Raw genomic sequence first — 12,201 nt, 5'->3', positions numbered from 1 at the left:
CGGGGCTCCGCCCGCGGGGATGCGGGTGGCCGGTCACGGGGCGCTGAGCCACGCGTGCTGCAGGCACTGCGCGGCCGTGGCGCGCTTCTCGGGGGCGTAGCGCAGCGCCGACAGAAGGAAGCTGGTGAATGGAGGCACCTCGTGTTTTCTCCACTTGAGCCTGTCCGCCAGGATGGCGTGGAGGCTGCGGGGAATGAGCCGGGAGATCCGCAGAAGAGCACCTGTCAGAGAGTGCGTAAGCACAATACGTTAATTACGCCCTCGAGAGCGATAGGCTGTTGCTCCTCCCCTCACGCAACTCGTTCAAATCCTGCTGAACGATCGGTCCGTGTGCATCTTCACGTCTAAGCTTCATCTGCACTCCCACTTCTAAACTTCGCTCTCTGGTGTTTTGAAAATCATCGTTACAAGTTAGTTTGTGGGGCCTCTCCATTCGTGAGCGCTTATTAGATGTGAAAGCATCAAGCACAAATGAAATGTTCCCAGGATAGCAACACCAAAGTCATTCCTGTGGTCCCTCTGCCTGCCTGTGCACAACCCAGAGTGCATTGTTGCCACAGACACGAGCCACTCATGTTTAATTTGCTTTGTGCCTACTTGCTCCATGAGATTAAGGGTGCCACTACTGACCAGGAAGTGAGCCTTGTCCCTTGGAGTACGTGGTGTAAATGCAGTGATTCAGGTTAGGCATGTGTGGTTAGGCCAGTTTGGTTCTCACGGAGAATAAATATAAAACAAGGACTGTTTTTGACTCACCTTTTGAGGACCATACAAGGAATAAATGAACAAAGAGCTGAAAATGAGCAGGGAGGTGCTTGTTGATCTAAAGCACTGCATTAGTGTGCAACATGAGAAGAATTGTACCTAGACAGGCTGTATGGCTGGTTAACATGAGTGAGGAGGAGGATGGACTGAATTGCAGAAGGATGGAGTTATGTAATGCCTTGAAGTCAAAGACGACTATTTCAAGCATAATGAGTCAAAGGAATTGGGGAGATTAAAACAGAAAAGACATTACAGCTGAGTCAGAAGACTAAATATGGCAGCCATGGTGGAAGGATGAGAGGATATGAGTGTCCCATCCCTCTTCATTATTGTTCTCTGCTAGTGAATGGGTGAAATCCAGCTAGTTGCACACTCGCAGCTTTCCTGCCATGTAGCTGTTTCCTGTCCTTATTTCCATTCTCTCCAGCTCCAAAGGAGAAAGGATAAAAATCTTTTCCTTGCTGGATATTTACTGTGACCATTTTTGAGGTATCTGTATTTGCATTTATTGCTGGAATGCTCCTGGATTGCAAAGGTGGCAGTGGAGGAAGCGTTACTGTGCTTTACGAAATCTCCACCTCTGTTCTGTCCCTGCGTGTAGCCTGCACTGCATAACATTAGTTTTAGTGTCTTCCAGTAGTAGCCGAGGAGTGTATCAGAGATCAACAGTGATTTTTAAGGTAAAACCTCCCTTGGCCTTCTCTTACCTGGCCTTCTGAAAAACTTTGTTGACTTGTTCCAGGAGAAAGCAATCTGGGGAGGGATTCTTCCCAGGAGTTCAATAATGCGAGCAACATGATCTGGACAGAGGAAGAGAAAACATGTCTAGATACAGAGATGATGATGCTTCTGTCAGTGAAATGAATACAACTGATGGGGTCCTACCGTCATCTCTGGAGAAATATTTCCCAGGTTGAGGATTAAATAGACACTCCCCCGTTGCCATTTCAAATGCCTAGAAATGGAGTAGCACTGTTAATTCACTGACCAACTAGGAGCTTTTCTTCCTCATGAACTCTGATGGGAAGGGGAACGGGCACAGGTACTATCACACAAAACTGATAATGAAACATGAAAAGATTCACATTGCTGTGATGCACCACTGTGAAGCAGCACCTTTAGTTCCATCAGGATGGAAGCCAGTATGTGCCTACTTCAGTCAAATACATGAGCTAGCACCATAGTTGCAGTGTGAACTGCCTTAAGCATAAACTAATTACAGTGAATAGATCCGCAGCATACTTTCAGTCCAAAGTCCAAAGAAGGAGTGCAGACAGCCTGCTTTTCCTTCTCTGAATCAGCAACAGCAAGGAAGTTGTGCTCCACATGCAGTGTGCAGGTGGGTGCTGAGGACATGCCACCCTGGACCTGCCGGTGTCAGTCGCCTTCCATGCATGCTCTGCGCTGTCTCCAGCCCTACCAGGCAGCCTGTGCTCCAGATGTCTGCAGGAGTGCCATAGTCTAATCCAAGCAGCACTTCTAGGGCGCGGTACGGCTGGGTCTGTATCTCCTTAGAAAAAGGCTTATACTGTAACAGAAACAAACACCCTTTGGTTAGCTTCCATAAATGAGTAACAGTGATGCTTGTGGCCACAAGCTGTCCATGCAATCACGAGGAATAACTAAAGGCGTGTAGTAAAATGCGTGCAGGAGACATCAGACCCATTCTCAGCCCTACTGGCGCCACACTAAATTTACTTCCCAATATTTCACAGTGAACTTGTTCACAAATTTCTGGTTTACAGACTAACTACAAGAAGAAGGATCCAAAGCTGACATATCTCTGGAGTGTACTGCCCAACTCTAAGCTGGGAGTGATGAATGTAACACCTGGAATCAGTTCTACTTTAGCACACTCTAGAATAAATGCTCAGCTGTAGAAGGACTGACACCCAGGGTGTGAAGGAAGTGCAAAGCATTTCATAGTCACAGGACCAAGACTTGCAGCAGACTCACTGTCCAGCATGCACTGCCCAGATCAGCAATTTTCACTTCTATGTTCATTAAATCAGAATCTTCCAGTTGATTGCCAGGATTACCTCCTAGATGGAAAGGAGGGAGATAAATCAGGTCTTTCTCCAACAGGTATGCATCACTTACCACAGAAGGTACTTCTAGACCTACCTGCCTTGGAAGTTTTTCAACCTAGCTATCAAAAAATGCTTTAGACAGGTGATTCCTTTTATCACCAGTAAAGTACCACTTTTGATTTTTGAGGGAATGCAAAGGAAGGGCTGCTAACCAGTCACAGTCTAAGAGAATGTTATGGAAAACTGCAGCTTGCAGTGGAGTGGTGTGACCACATGCACCTCTCCTGCTGAAAAGTGCCTGCCTGGCAAGAACTGTCAAGGTAACATTTTCACGTATAGACCCTGGAAAAGGGTAATTTTTGTTCTACTGCTTTGTAACTGTCAACTTATGTCTGGTATCATGCCTTTTTGTTCCCAACAAAAGACTCTACCAATAATTTAGCATTTGTCTTTTACCCCAGGGCTTGAGGGACAAAACAGCAACATCATGGGAGAAATGCTTGTGGGAGAATATTATGGAAGAAAATATGAAGAATCTCATTGCTGGGTGACTAAATCCCTTGAGAAACTCTCCAGCCCCATGGCTTATCATGTATTCACATCGTTCTCTTAAAATAAATCATGTCTCAAAAGGCCTCGAAGAGTACATACAAGTCTCCCACAAACCTCAGGAATACGGGAAATAAAAGAGTAGATGTGTCATACAGTTTTTTGATCAAACCAGCTGGTATGTATCCTATTCAGTAGCTGAAAGTACCAGATGAGGGAACTGTCCTGTACTGAAGGCTGTAAGAATTGGCTCTGAGGTTGTGCTCAGGTTATTGACAAGTGCCTATGATTTTTCATTGTTCTGCATGCACACCTTTGTGCAAGGCCACTTTTCTGTTGGTGCCCTGAGTAACTTGGAGCCACTTGATGTGGGGTTCGTAGTAGCAGAGACGGGAGAGGTCTGAGCAGTGTGAGCTGTCTGTGTTGTGGGAGATGTGAAATCTTCTTAAGCTACCTGCACCTATGCCGCTGTTTCACTTCTGGCAATAACCTCTTAAGTCTCTGTTGCAATAAAACCCGCAGTGCTCACCTGGTGCCTTTAGCCTCAAATCTGTTCTCTGGCCAGAGTCATCAGCATCAAGCAGAAACCTTTGGAGGTTTTTGTCGTGAGTGTACAGCAGCACGTTCTCTGGTTTGATGTCTGCGTGGATAATCCTGCAGCGCCCATGCAGGAAGTGCAGGCCTGCTAGCACCTGTGTGAGCCGAACAGCACTTAGGTCAGCAACGTGACAGATACTGTAGCACTTGTACCCTGAAGAGCAGTAGTGTCGGCTGAGCGGTCCTACAGAAGCAGGCACAAGTGGTTTCATCCTGAGAATGGCCAGCGCCGTAGCCCCACACACTCGGCACAGCCAGTGACAGAGCATGGAGATCTGGCAAAGGACACAGCATGAGAGCGCCCAGGTGCCAGCACAGATGGGCAGGCCTGGAGAGTTGGAAATGGGACGAGGCACTGCAATCACAAAGCAGAATTTTCTCCCGAAAAGGTGCTTTTGTTCACGTGGCTGGCACGTCTTCAGCCTACCGAGTCTATCTGTTAATACAGCATTGTCACTGGAATGGAAGCTGGGAGTCAGTTATAGGGTGTTTGACGTGGCAAAGGAGGGAGTCCCATCATGGAAGGAAAGAGAAGGGGTGAATCATAACGCAGACAGGAGGAGGCAGGGATGATGAGTGAGTACATGCAGAGAGGAATTAAGGGTACTGCAGGAGAGCCATGTAGGGAAAGAACAGCTCACGGTGGAGCAGGGAGAGCCTGGCTGTCACAGGGGAGAGATAAACAATGCGTGCAAGAGAAACACTCTCTATCAGAAATCAATAACAGTGGAAAGGCTACTAGGAGGTTAAGTTGCTCTTTTAAAACACTGGTCAGTCATAAAGGCTGGTAAATATTCTCTGTATTATCAAAATCTATTCTGGGATGAGCACCAGCCCCGGGAAAATACCAACCTTAAATGGTAACTGTGAAACACAAGGAAAGATTTAAATAGCTAAACTGGAATGAATGAGAAGTAAATGCTACCACAATGCTGATCCAAAGGGGGAAAAAAAATAATTACAGTTTACACAGATAAGAGATCAAACAAAAGGCTTGGGTGTGAAACAGAGCATATCAATTAATGCCACTACGCTTTCATCTAACTTATTCAGGCGTTAGTGGGGCTTCTTTCGAGGAAGAAGCAGATATTCCAGGAAAAGGATGGAAGAGGAAATGGTTTTCTTTCTGTGTCCCTAGAAGGGCACAGGAATCAAGGTAGCAAATCTTCATTTTGGCAAGTCTGCAGACTTCTGATAAACCTTGGCACTAACAGCAAAATGTAATATTAATTATTCATGGACTCACTCAGGTTTCCTATTCCTTCGCTATTCACAGACAATGCATAAGAAACTCAGCTTTCACAGTCTGTTTGATCAGCATGCTACATCCTTACAGGGGATGAAGGAAGTGTTGGCTCTGAGCAGGAAAACCTCAATATGGGTGGAGGACCAGCCAACTGAACCGGCAATTTAAAAGCTCTGGGAAGGAATCAGCTGTGAGGCAGACCTTCAGCAGCCTTGGAATTACTGGGCAAACAGCTGAAGCCAGCCCTGAGCCCTGCTGAACTCAATGGGGCAAATGCCAGCAGTCCGGCATCACTACCATAGGAAACTTCTGATGATAGGAGCAGGACAGAGAAATTCATGTATTGTTTGGTTTTTTTCCAACAAGAAACGTATCTATGGCAGTCTGTTCATCTTGTGAACAGCTGAACTGCTGGAAAATTCAATAATTTGCTGAGGTGTGAATGAGATACAAACATCAGTGCCAACTCTGAGTCCCCTGGTGCAGATCTGCAGGTCTCTGACTCTTCACATCAGTGGTCCCGACCCCTTTCCAAATCCACTGAGACTAACAGGCATAGGCAGTAGCACGCATTGCCCCTGTATCACTGTGACTGTTTTAACCTCCCATTCTGCATTCTATTTGACATTTTTTCTCCTCCCACCCAAAATAAATAGCTGCTGTTTTCCTTCAAACTGTATGTCTTTGGCACTGATTCTGTTGTCTCTTTCTTTGCAGATGCAGTCATACAGGAATTCATGGCCGATGACCCCAGGATGAAGACTATGATGTGTTCCCCAGCCAGCACTCCCACAGTGCCCTCACCCAAATAGAACTCAGTTCTCTCACCTGCTGTAAAGATTTTTTCACAAAAGGCAAAGGCAATCCCTGGGCTGCATAGTTACCCATCAGAAATTGCAGAGAAGGACCCAGCGCCTCAAATACCAAGCACGTATGTGGGGAAGAGTCATGGATTCACCAACAGAGAGAATATGCTACTACCAGCTTCCTGCCCTTCACCAGAGCAGCCAAACCTCTCATTAGCCAGCCTCCCCTCCTCCGGCCACCTTCATGTTCTCTGCTCTAGCTACTGCTCTGCTCATCCTCCTCGTCAGAGTGCAGCGGTTGGATTTATGTTATCCTGTGACTCCCCAGCACAACCTTCTCTGATTGAGAGCTGCAGTTCTATTGGCAGAAGGATATGGAAGCCGTTCTCTCCAATCATTCTGAAATCATCTAATAAACAGATGATGTTTTCTCCTGCCCGATCCTTCTTCTTCATACTGCTCACCTGAGGGAGAGATTCCAAGACAACTGCAATTAGAGACATACATGTGCAAAGAACATCTTGCACCCATTGTATCCTCTTCTGCAGACTCTCTTCTAGGAGTTGGCATTTTATAACAAATCTCATGAAAACAATATCAAGCAAACCAGGCTCCCAGAACACAAGCAAACTGTGTTACTATGGAGTTAATTTCTGTGTGCTGTCTTCCTCTGACCATGTGACAGCATCACCTTCGTAGCATCTGAATAACTCAGACAACTGTGGTTGTCTTCAGTCATCTGAAGGCTGCCTGTTCTACCAGGGTGCAGAGTGGCTTCTGCATCTGGAGCAGTCGAGTGAAAAAGGGTTGGCTTTTGGTGCAACAGAGATCTCTGGTACTGAGTGGTGGGGAAGAAGGGAACACAGATCATTCATACAAGAACCAGAAGACATCAATAAACCCAGTACTTCAGAGGATCAGAAAGAAACCAGAGAAAGTGGTTCTTCACACAGTGCATGGATGATTGGTAGCAGTTTTTGTCACAGAATGCTTCAGGTGCTGCAGCCCACATTGGCTTGCAGGAAAGCAGGGCAGGACTCTTGAAAATAAATCCACTGGGAATTACTGCTCATCACATCACCCTTGGCCCAAGAAATCTTCAGCTGTAAACTATTCTTGGCCAGGGTGGTATTCAGTGGGAGCAGCACCTCGTGCTTAGCTTGTCTTTTTGCCCACGTGGATGTCTGCTGCTGGTACGGGGTGCCTGGCTAGGCAGCATCCCACTCTGCCCCAGCAGAGGTGCTGTTGGTATCCCCAGCTCTTGCACCACCACTAGACATTTTCATGGCAAATTCTACCATGAGTTTGCTCCCACAGAGCACTGATTCAGCTAAAGCAATGGCTACTGTATCTATAACTTTTTATATATAAATATATATTTGTATTTATTATATATGTATTTGTTTTTTCTTTCTGACATGGCTGTAATTATGGGTGATTTTGGTTTGCTTTTTGTGCAGCTGCCAGATCTATCCGTGCCAGCACCAGGAGGTTTGTTCTCACAACAGAAGTGAGCAGCTGTGGAAGCAGGGAGGTCCCAGCTGCCTCCTCTGGCAGTGCTGTGGGCACGGACCACTGTGCTGATGGAAATGACCCTGGGAACCAGCTCTATTCTGTTGAATGGAAGGCGTGTCTTTCTGAGAGAATTAGTAATAAATTAAGGGTAAGGCTTGGTCTACATGTAGAATTGTGCTGATGTGTAGAAAAGCACCCTTTGATTACATTTACTTTTTACTTCCTCTTGCATCACTGAGTCTGGCTCATATCCTTTTGGATAGGGCCTGCAGATTTGCAGATGCGAAGCAAGCCTTTCCCAAACCTGTTGGAGAAAGGCCTCAGAGTAATTTGAAAGGCAAAATTTAATGACTTTTATTCACATACAGCTGATGGAACTTCGCATTTAGGTAAACTCTAAGAGTTATAACGTGAGCTTTCTAGAACTAGCAGGTCAAGCCATTTTCAAAGGCAACTAGTTGAGACTCAGATCCGTGTGCCTAATTGCTGCATCCATTAGCAAAAACAGAAGGAAGCTTTCTGAGTTAAGAGGTTATATATTATGTTTGCTGTCCTGCATTTTTTTTTTTGAAGATGCTTCCTTTTGCTTCAGTATTTATGTTGTGATAGAGCAATGATCTCCGAGCCAGGAAGTGCACAAATATAGTGAAAACATTCCCAACTGTGGCTAAGAACAGCATTGCCACATTTTCTTGTTGGTTCTGGTGGTTTTCCACCCTGTATTTTTACAAGTTCCTCCTATTTACTGGATTTTAGTCTCAGCTGAAAAAAAATGGGCCAACAGGACAAGTGAGACACAGCCACCTGTCCAAGCATTACAGGAGAAAGGAGAAAGCGCCTCTTTTAGGGGTCATGGCCAAGCAAAGGTGATTTAATGAATTATCTGACATCGTTTTCCATTCCCTAACCTTGCTCCTCAGACAGACCTGGAAGGAGAAGGGACACTGAAACTGATATCTCAGTCTGAATTCAGTGGCCACCTGCACAGAGAAAAGCACGGAGCCTGGGAAGATACATACACATTTGAGGAGAGAGAGCTCATCCTGGGCAGCCTCAGCAAAGCCTTCCCTGCTCTTCAGGACCTTCACGGCTACATTCTTCTTCTTCCTACAAAAGGAACCACAGCTGTAAGTCGATGCATGCCAGGTTGGCCTACGAAGGGGGCAAGTCCCGCCCAGGAGATGGGCCGTCCTTCCCTGCTGCCCCATATGGCATCAGCCCCTCACCTCATGTCCTGGCACAGCCAGACAGTAGCAAAGGCCCCACAGCCCAGCTCGTGCAGAGCCTGGTAGCGTGCGTTGAACACCTCTCCTTCCCGCACTGGGTGGTGGCCTCCTGTGGGGACCATCACCAAGAAACATTACTGATGCCCTGCAAGAACCACTGAGGACAGCTCTCCCAGAGGAATGGCCAAATGGGTCTCTGTGGCCTCCTCTGGCATGGGAAGAGCCTGGTATGATCTCAGCTCTGGTCCGAGGACTGACCTGCGTGCTGCACTTCTGGCACATCCTCCTGCACCTGCTGTTCCATGGCAGTGTCCCAGCAGGTCCTGGTGAGAGGGGACAGAAGCAGCAGAGAACCAGGCTGTGCAGTATGTGCAGTGCAATCTCCAGCATTTTACTCCTTAAAAGAGAGAGAGCTGCAAAGCAGCTGCACACACTGATGTGCACAGCTCCCATTTGTTCTTCTAGCTCTGTTCTCCCTCGCTCTGTTCCTTTCCACCTGCTTCATCCAAACCTGGAACTGAGCTGTTAGGAACATAGGAACATTTTTGGCACTTCAGAGGAGTAAAGATTATTTTAGAAGTTCATAGGAGGAAAGCTGGCAGGCTGGGCAGGGCTCCTGGCTCTCGGGTGGAAGTCTCAGGTTTCCCTGTGCCTTGGGCAGCCTTCCAATGGCTCGGTGGAGACTGCAGGGACCCCTCCAGTGGCTGTGACACTGGACTGGGCAGAAGAGACCCTGTACCCCAACTTAGGGCTTTCACTGGCAGTAGAAGATTCACATCCCAGGCTGGTACTGAGCAGAGCGTGCAGTTTAGAAGCTGTGCTGCACATCTGTCTGCAGCATGGGGCCAAAGCAGGGATTTGTCACTGAGAGTCCCATGATCCACTACAAAGAGGCCATGAGGGAGGGGAAAGGCTGCTCCCCAGCATGTTTCTATGACAGCAAAAGGTACAAACACGGAGGCACTGCAGACAGACGGATACAACTGCTGCTCCCCCTACTCCACAGCACTGTTGTGGAATTGGCTCAAGTGCAAGTCACCTGAAATAGAACCCCCAAGCCCCACATTGCTAATGGAAACACAGATTTACACTGCCTCAGTTTGGGTACTCCAACCCAGCGTTTCATAATTCAGAAATGTCACTTGCTGTAATGGCCAAAGCTTCATATGAACAAGTGTTGCCAGAGTTTGTGACAGGTGATAATAACCCAAGCAGGCCATTAGCACGAGTAGAAATATCAACCTTTAAATCCTTCAGAGTCAGGTTGCCAAAGCTAAGGGCTTGTATGCACTGCAGAACGTTCAGAAATAGTCCTAACGTGCTGGCAGCATTGGTGGACGTCCTGTCACACGCCTCATAGCAGCAGCCACATGACGGGGAGCTGCTCTGGGACAGTAACATCTTACAGGTGCTGAAAAAAAGGCACAACTTCCTCAAAAAACTTTTCCTATCCCAGCACAGCAATAGAGCTGTAGCCTGCCTTTGGGCACCAGGTGAACTCTCAATTCTCATTTAGGCTCAGAATGGGCTTGGAATGGCAGTGTAGTCGGGGATACCCAGAACTGCCAGAGCTACATTTCTTCGTTCTCCCTACCCCGTGGAGCAGTGTGCAAGGAGCTCAGAATCCCTCTTCCTCCTTTGCACCTCAAACCTCAGCAATTATACACACTCTTTTGGGCTTAAACCTCAGTCTCTTTTAGCCTTAAACCGGCAGGGTGCTACATGTCCATATGGCCACTGCCTTTGGCAAATATTTACTGGAGTCCTAGCTGTGATACAGAGGTGAAATCAGAATTGTGCTTATTTGTGCACAGACATAGCCCATCAATAACCTTGCAAGCTCCTGCACCACCTGATAGATACCTCTTCAATCACATCTTCTCAGGTTTTGTCACATAATTAGAACAAGGAGTTGATCTCTAAGAGCTGGGCAAAAGCCCTGAAGATTTTGTTTCTTAAGTCACTCACCAGTCACCTACCAAAGGAAAAATGGGAGATGAAGGTTCAGCATCTTCCCTAGACGGATTTCTGTGATAATAAGAGGGAAATAATGATAATAAGGGAAAGAATGATCATGGAGACCTACTGCTTAGGATCCAAAGTCAGACTCCACGAACATCAGACACACCCTAGCACTTGGGCTGAAGGAGTTTTTGAGCTCACAGTGCCCTGCTGTCCTTCCTTAGGTGTGTGAGAATTCACCTCCTGCCCACTGTACTGACATGGATAATCCAGTATAGGGTAAAGAGCATTGCTTTGTACTTTGGTATAGAAGTTGGAAATACACTTTTCTAAGCTTTACGATAGAAAAACAAAAAATACAACAAAAAAACAACAACAACGCTTCTTGTAAGTACTTGTCAATTGATATATTAAAAACTTTTTTTCTTTTTCATTAAAAGCTACATCATGCAGAACCCACCAGCTTGCTGCAGGCCTGGACCAGGTCAGAGAACTTCAGCCCAAAAACGTACTGGTCCCTGTTAGCTACAGCAGGGAGCAGTCATGCTTCACCTCGCCTGCACAGAAGGGTGCAAGGAGCCACCCCACCACTTGCCATGCACCCCATCGCCTGGACCTGTGGAGTTGGAGTACTTAGCAGAGTGATATGTGCCTTCATCTTCATCCAGCACAGACGTGGTAAGTGCTGGCTGAGCGTAGCATCTCTGCAAGCCACAACACACAGCATAAAAGCAGGCACGTGGGGCTCAGCCCCTGTGGCCCTGCGCACTTACCATGCAGCTCAGGAGGCAGGGGATGCCACCCCTCTCATCATCTGGCTCGTGCTGGAGCTCCCAAAAGCGAGATACCAGCTGGTCCTGCTCTCCTTTTAGTCTGCACTGCTTGGGAGGGTTGTCCTTGGGCCAACCAAACTTTTCTGCATCACTGGGTAGATGTGTTGAGGGGCAGGGTATCAGATCTCAGCACCGTTTCTGGGAACAACCTTGGCTGCAGGGCAGCAGGAGACCCAGGACAGCTGCGATGAGTTTCCTTTACTGCCGTTCACTGCACCTGTCCGCGCAGTGCCCTGCCTCAGCTGCCCCGGCAGCGGGTCTGTCACCCTGCTGGAGCTCCACCGTCTTCACAGCATCTATTTATAGAGGAAAACTCACCACTCTGCTGAGATGGAAATAGGAAAGCCTTCCCCCTCTGCAGCGGTTCCCACTGCTCCCCGGAGCATGGCAGCAGGCTGCAAGGCCCAGCCCCGTAGCAGTGGCACCACCTCCCGTCTCTGCAGGGCACAGCGGTCACCAGCCTTGCTTGGCAGAGGGGAAACGCTTCCACACCCCTACGTGCCGCACTGCCTGTGCTCGAGGCACCTCTGCCTCAGCACCCTGTGAGTCACACCGGCTCTCCAGATTTGGGGACAAGGCAGCACAGTTCTGCACAGATGCGCTGACAGCACTTTCACTCAGCTGCTTGCAGGTTTCAGTGCAGTAACAGCTCTTCCTCCCCACCCCCCCACC

General features: G+C 47.7%; 1 protein-coding gene and 1 long non-coding RNA gene across 5 annotated transcripts; one reads left to right on the top strand and one right to left on the bottom strand.

Moving 5' to 3' along the window:
- Positions 1–6: 6 nt before the first annotated feature.
- Positions 7–11,718, bottom strand: LOC104913168 (SRSF protein kinase 3-like). 4 transcript variants are annotated; one of them, XM_010718574.3, is made up of 13 exons: positions 11,470–11,533; positions 10,714–10,762; positions 8,993–9,057; positions 8,735–8,843; positions 8,528–8,615; positions 6,370–6,457; positions 6,016–6,122; positions 3,874–4,036; positions 2,722–2,807; positions 2,186–2,293; positions 1,651–1,720; positions 1,473–1,565; positions 7–221 (listed from the first exon to the last, which is right to left on the bottom strand). In XM_010718574.3, exons 2-13 carry the CDS (start codon positions 10,743–10,745, stop codon positions 34–36), a joined length of 1,197 nt encoding a protein of 398 aa, XP_010716876.1. In that variant the 5' UTR covers positions 10,746–10,762; positions 11,470–11,533; the 3' UTR covers positions 7–33. The 4 variants fall into 4 exon arrangements, with proteins under 4 accessions (XP_010716876.1, XP_010716878.1, XP_010716877.1 ...); XM_010718576.3 differs by lacking the exon at positions 10,714–10,762 and having other exon boundaries at positions 11,470–11,718; XM_010718575.3 differs by lacking the exon at positions 10,714–10,762 and having other exon boundaries at positions 8,993–9,131; positions 11,470–11,558.
- LOC116217175 lies at positions 2,300–7,386 on the top strand. Its single transcript, XR_004161317.1, has 2 exons — positions 2,300–3,522; positions 5,905–7,386. It is a non-coding gene; the product is annotated as an uncharacterized LOC116217175 (long non-coding RNA).
- Positions 11,719–12,201: the final 483 nt, after the last annotated feature.

Source organism: Meleagris gallopavo, chromosome 14 (assembly GCF_000146605.3).
Source record: "Meleagris gallopavo isolate NT-WF06-2002-E0010 breed Aviagen turkey brand Nicholas breeding stock chromosome 14, Turkey_5.1, whole genome shotgun sequence".
NCBI classification, from domain to species: Eukaryota; Metazoa; Chordata; class Aves; order Galliformes; family Phasianidae; genus Meleagris; species Meleagris gallopavo.
This window is presented reverse-complemented; position numbering and strand designations above follow the sequence as displayed.

Coding starts and splice junctions, on each gene's coding strand:
- LOC104913168 (XM_010718574.3), bottom strand. CDS start 10,745: ATGCTGAACCTTCATCTCCCATTTTTCCTTTG. Junction 8,844..8,992: donor GCCAGAAGTGCAGCACGCAG/GTCAGTCCTCGG, acceptor TGGTCCCCACAG/GAGGCCACCACCCAGTGCGG. Junction 222..1,472: donor AAAGTTTTTCAGAAGGCCAG/GTAAGAGAAGGC, acceptor ACTCTCTGACAG/GTGCTCTTCTGCGGATCTCC.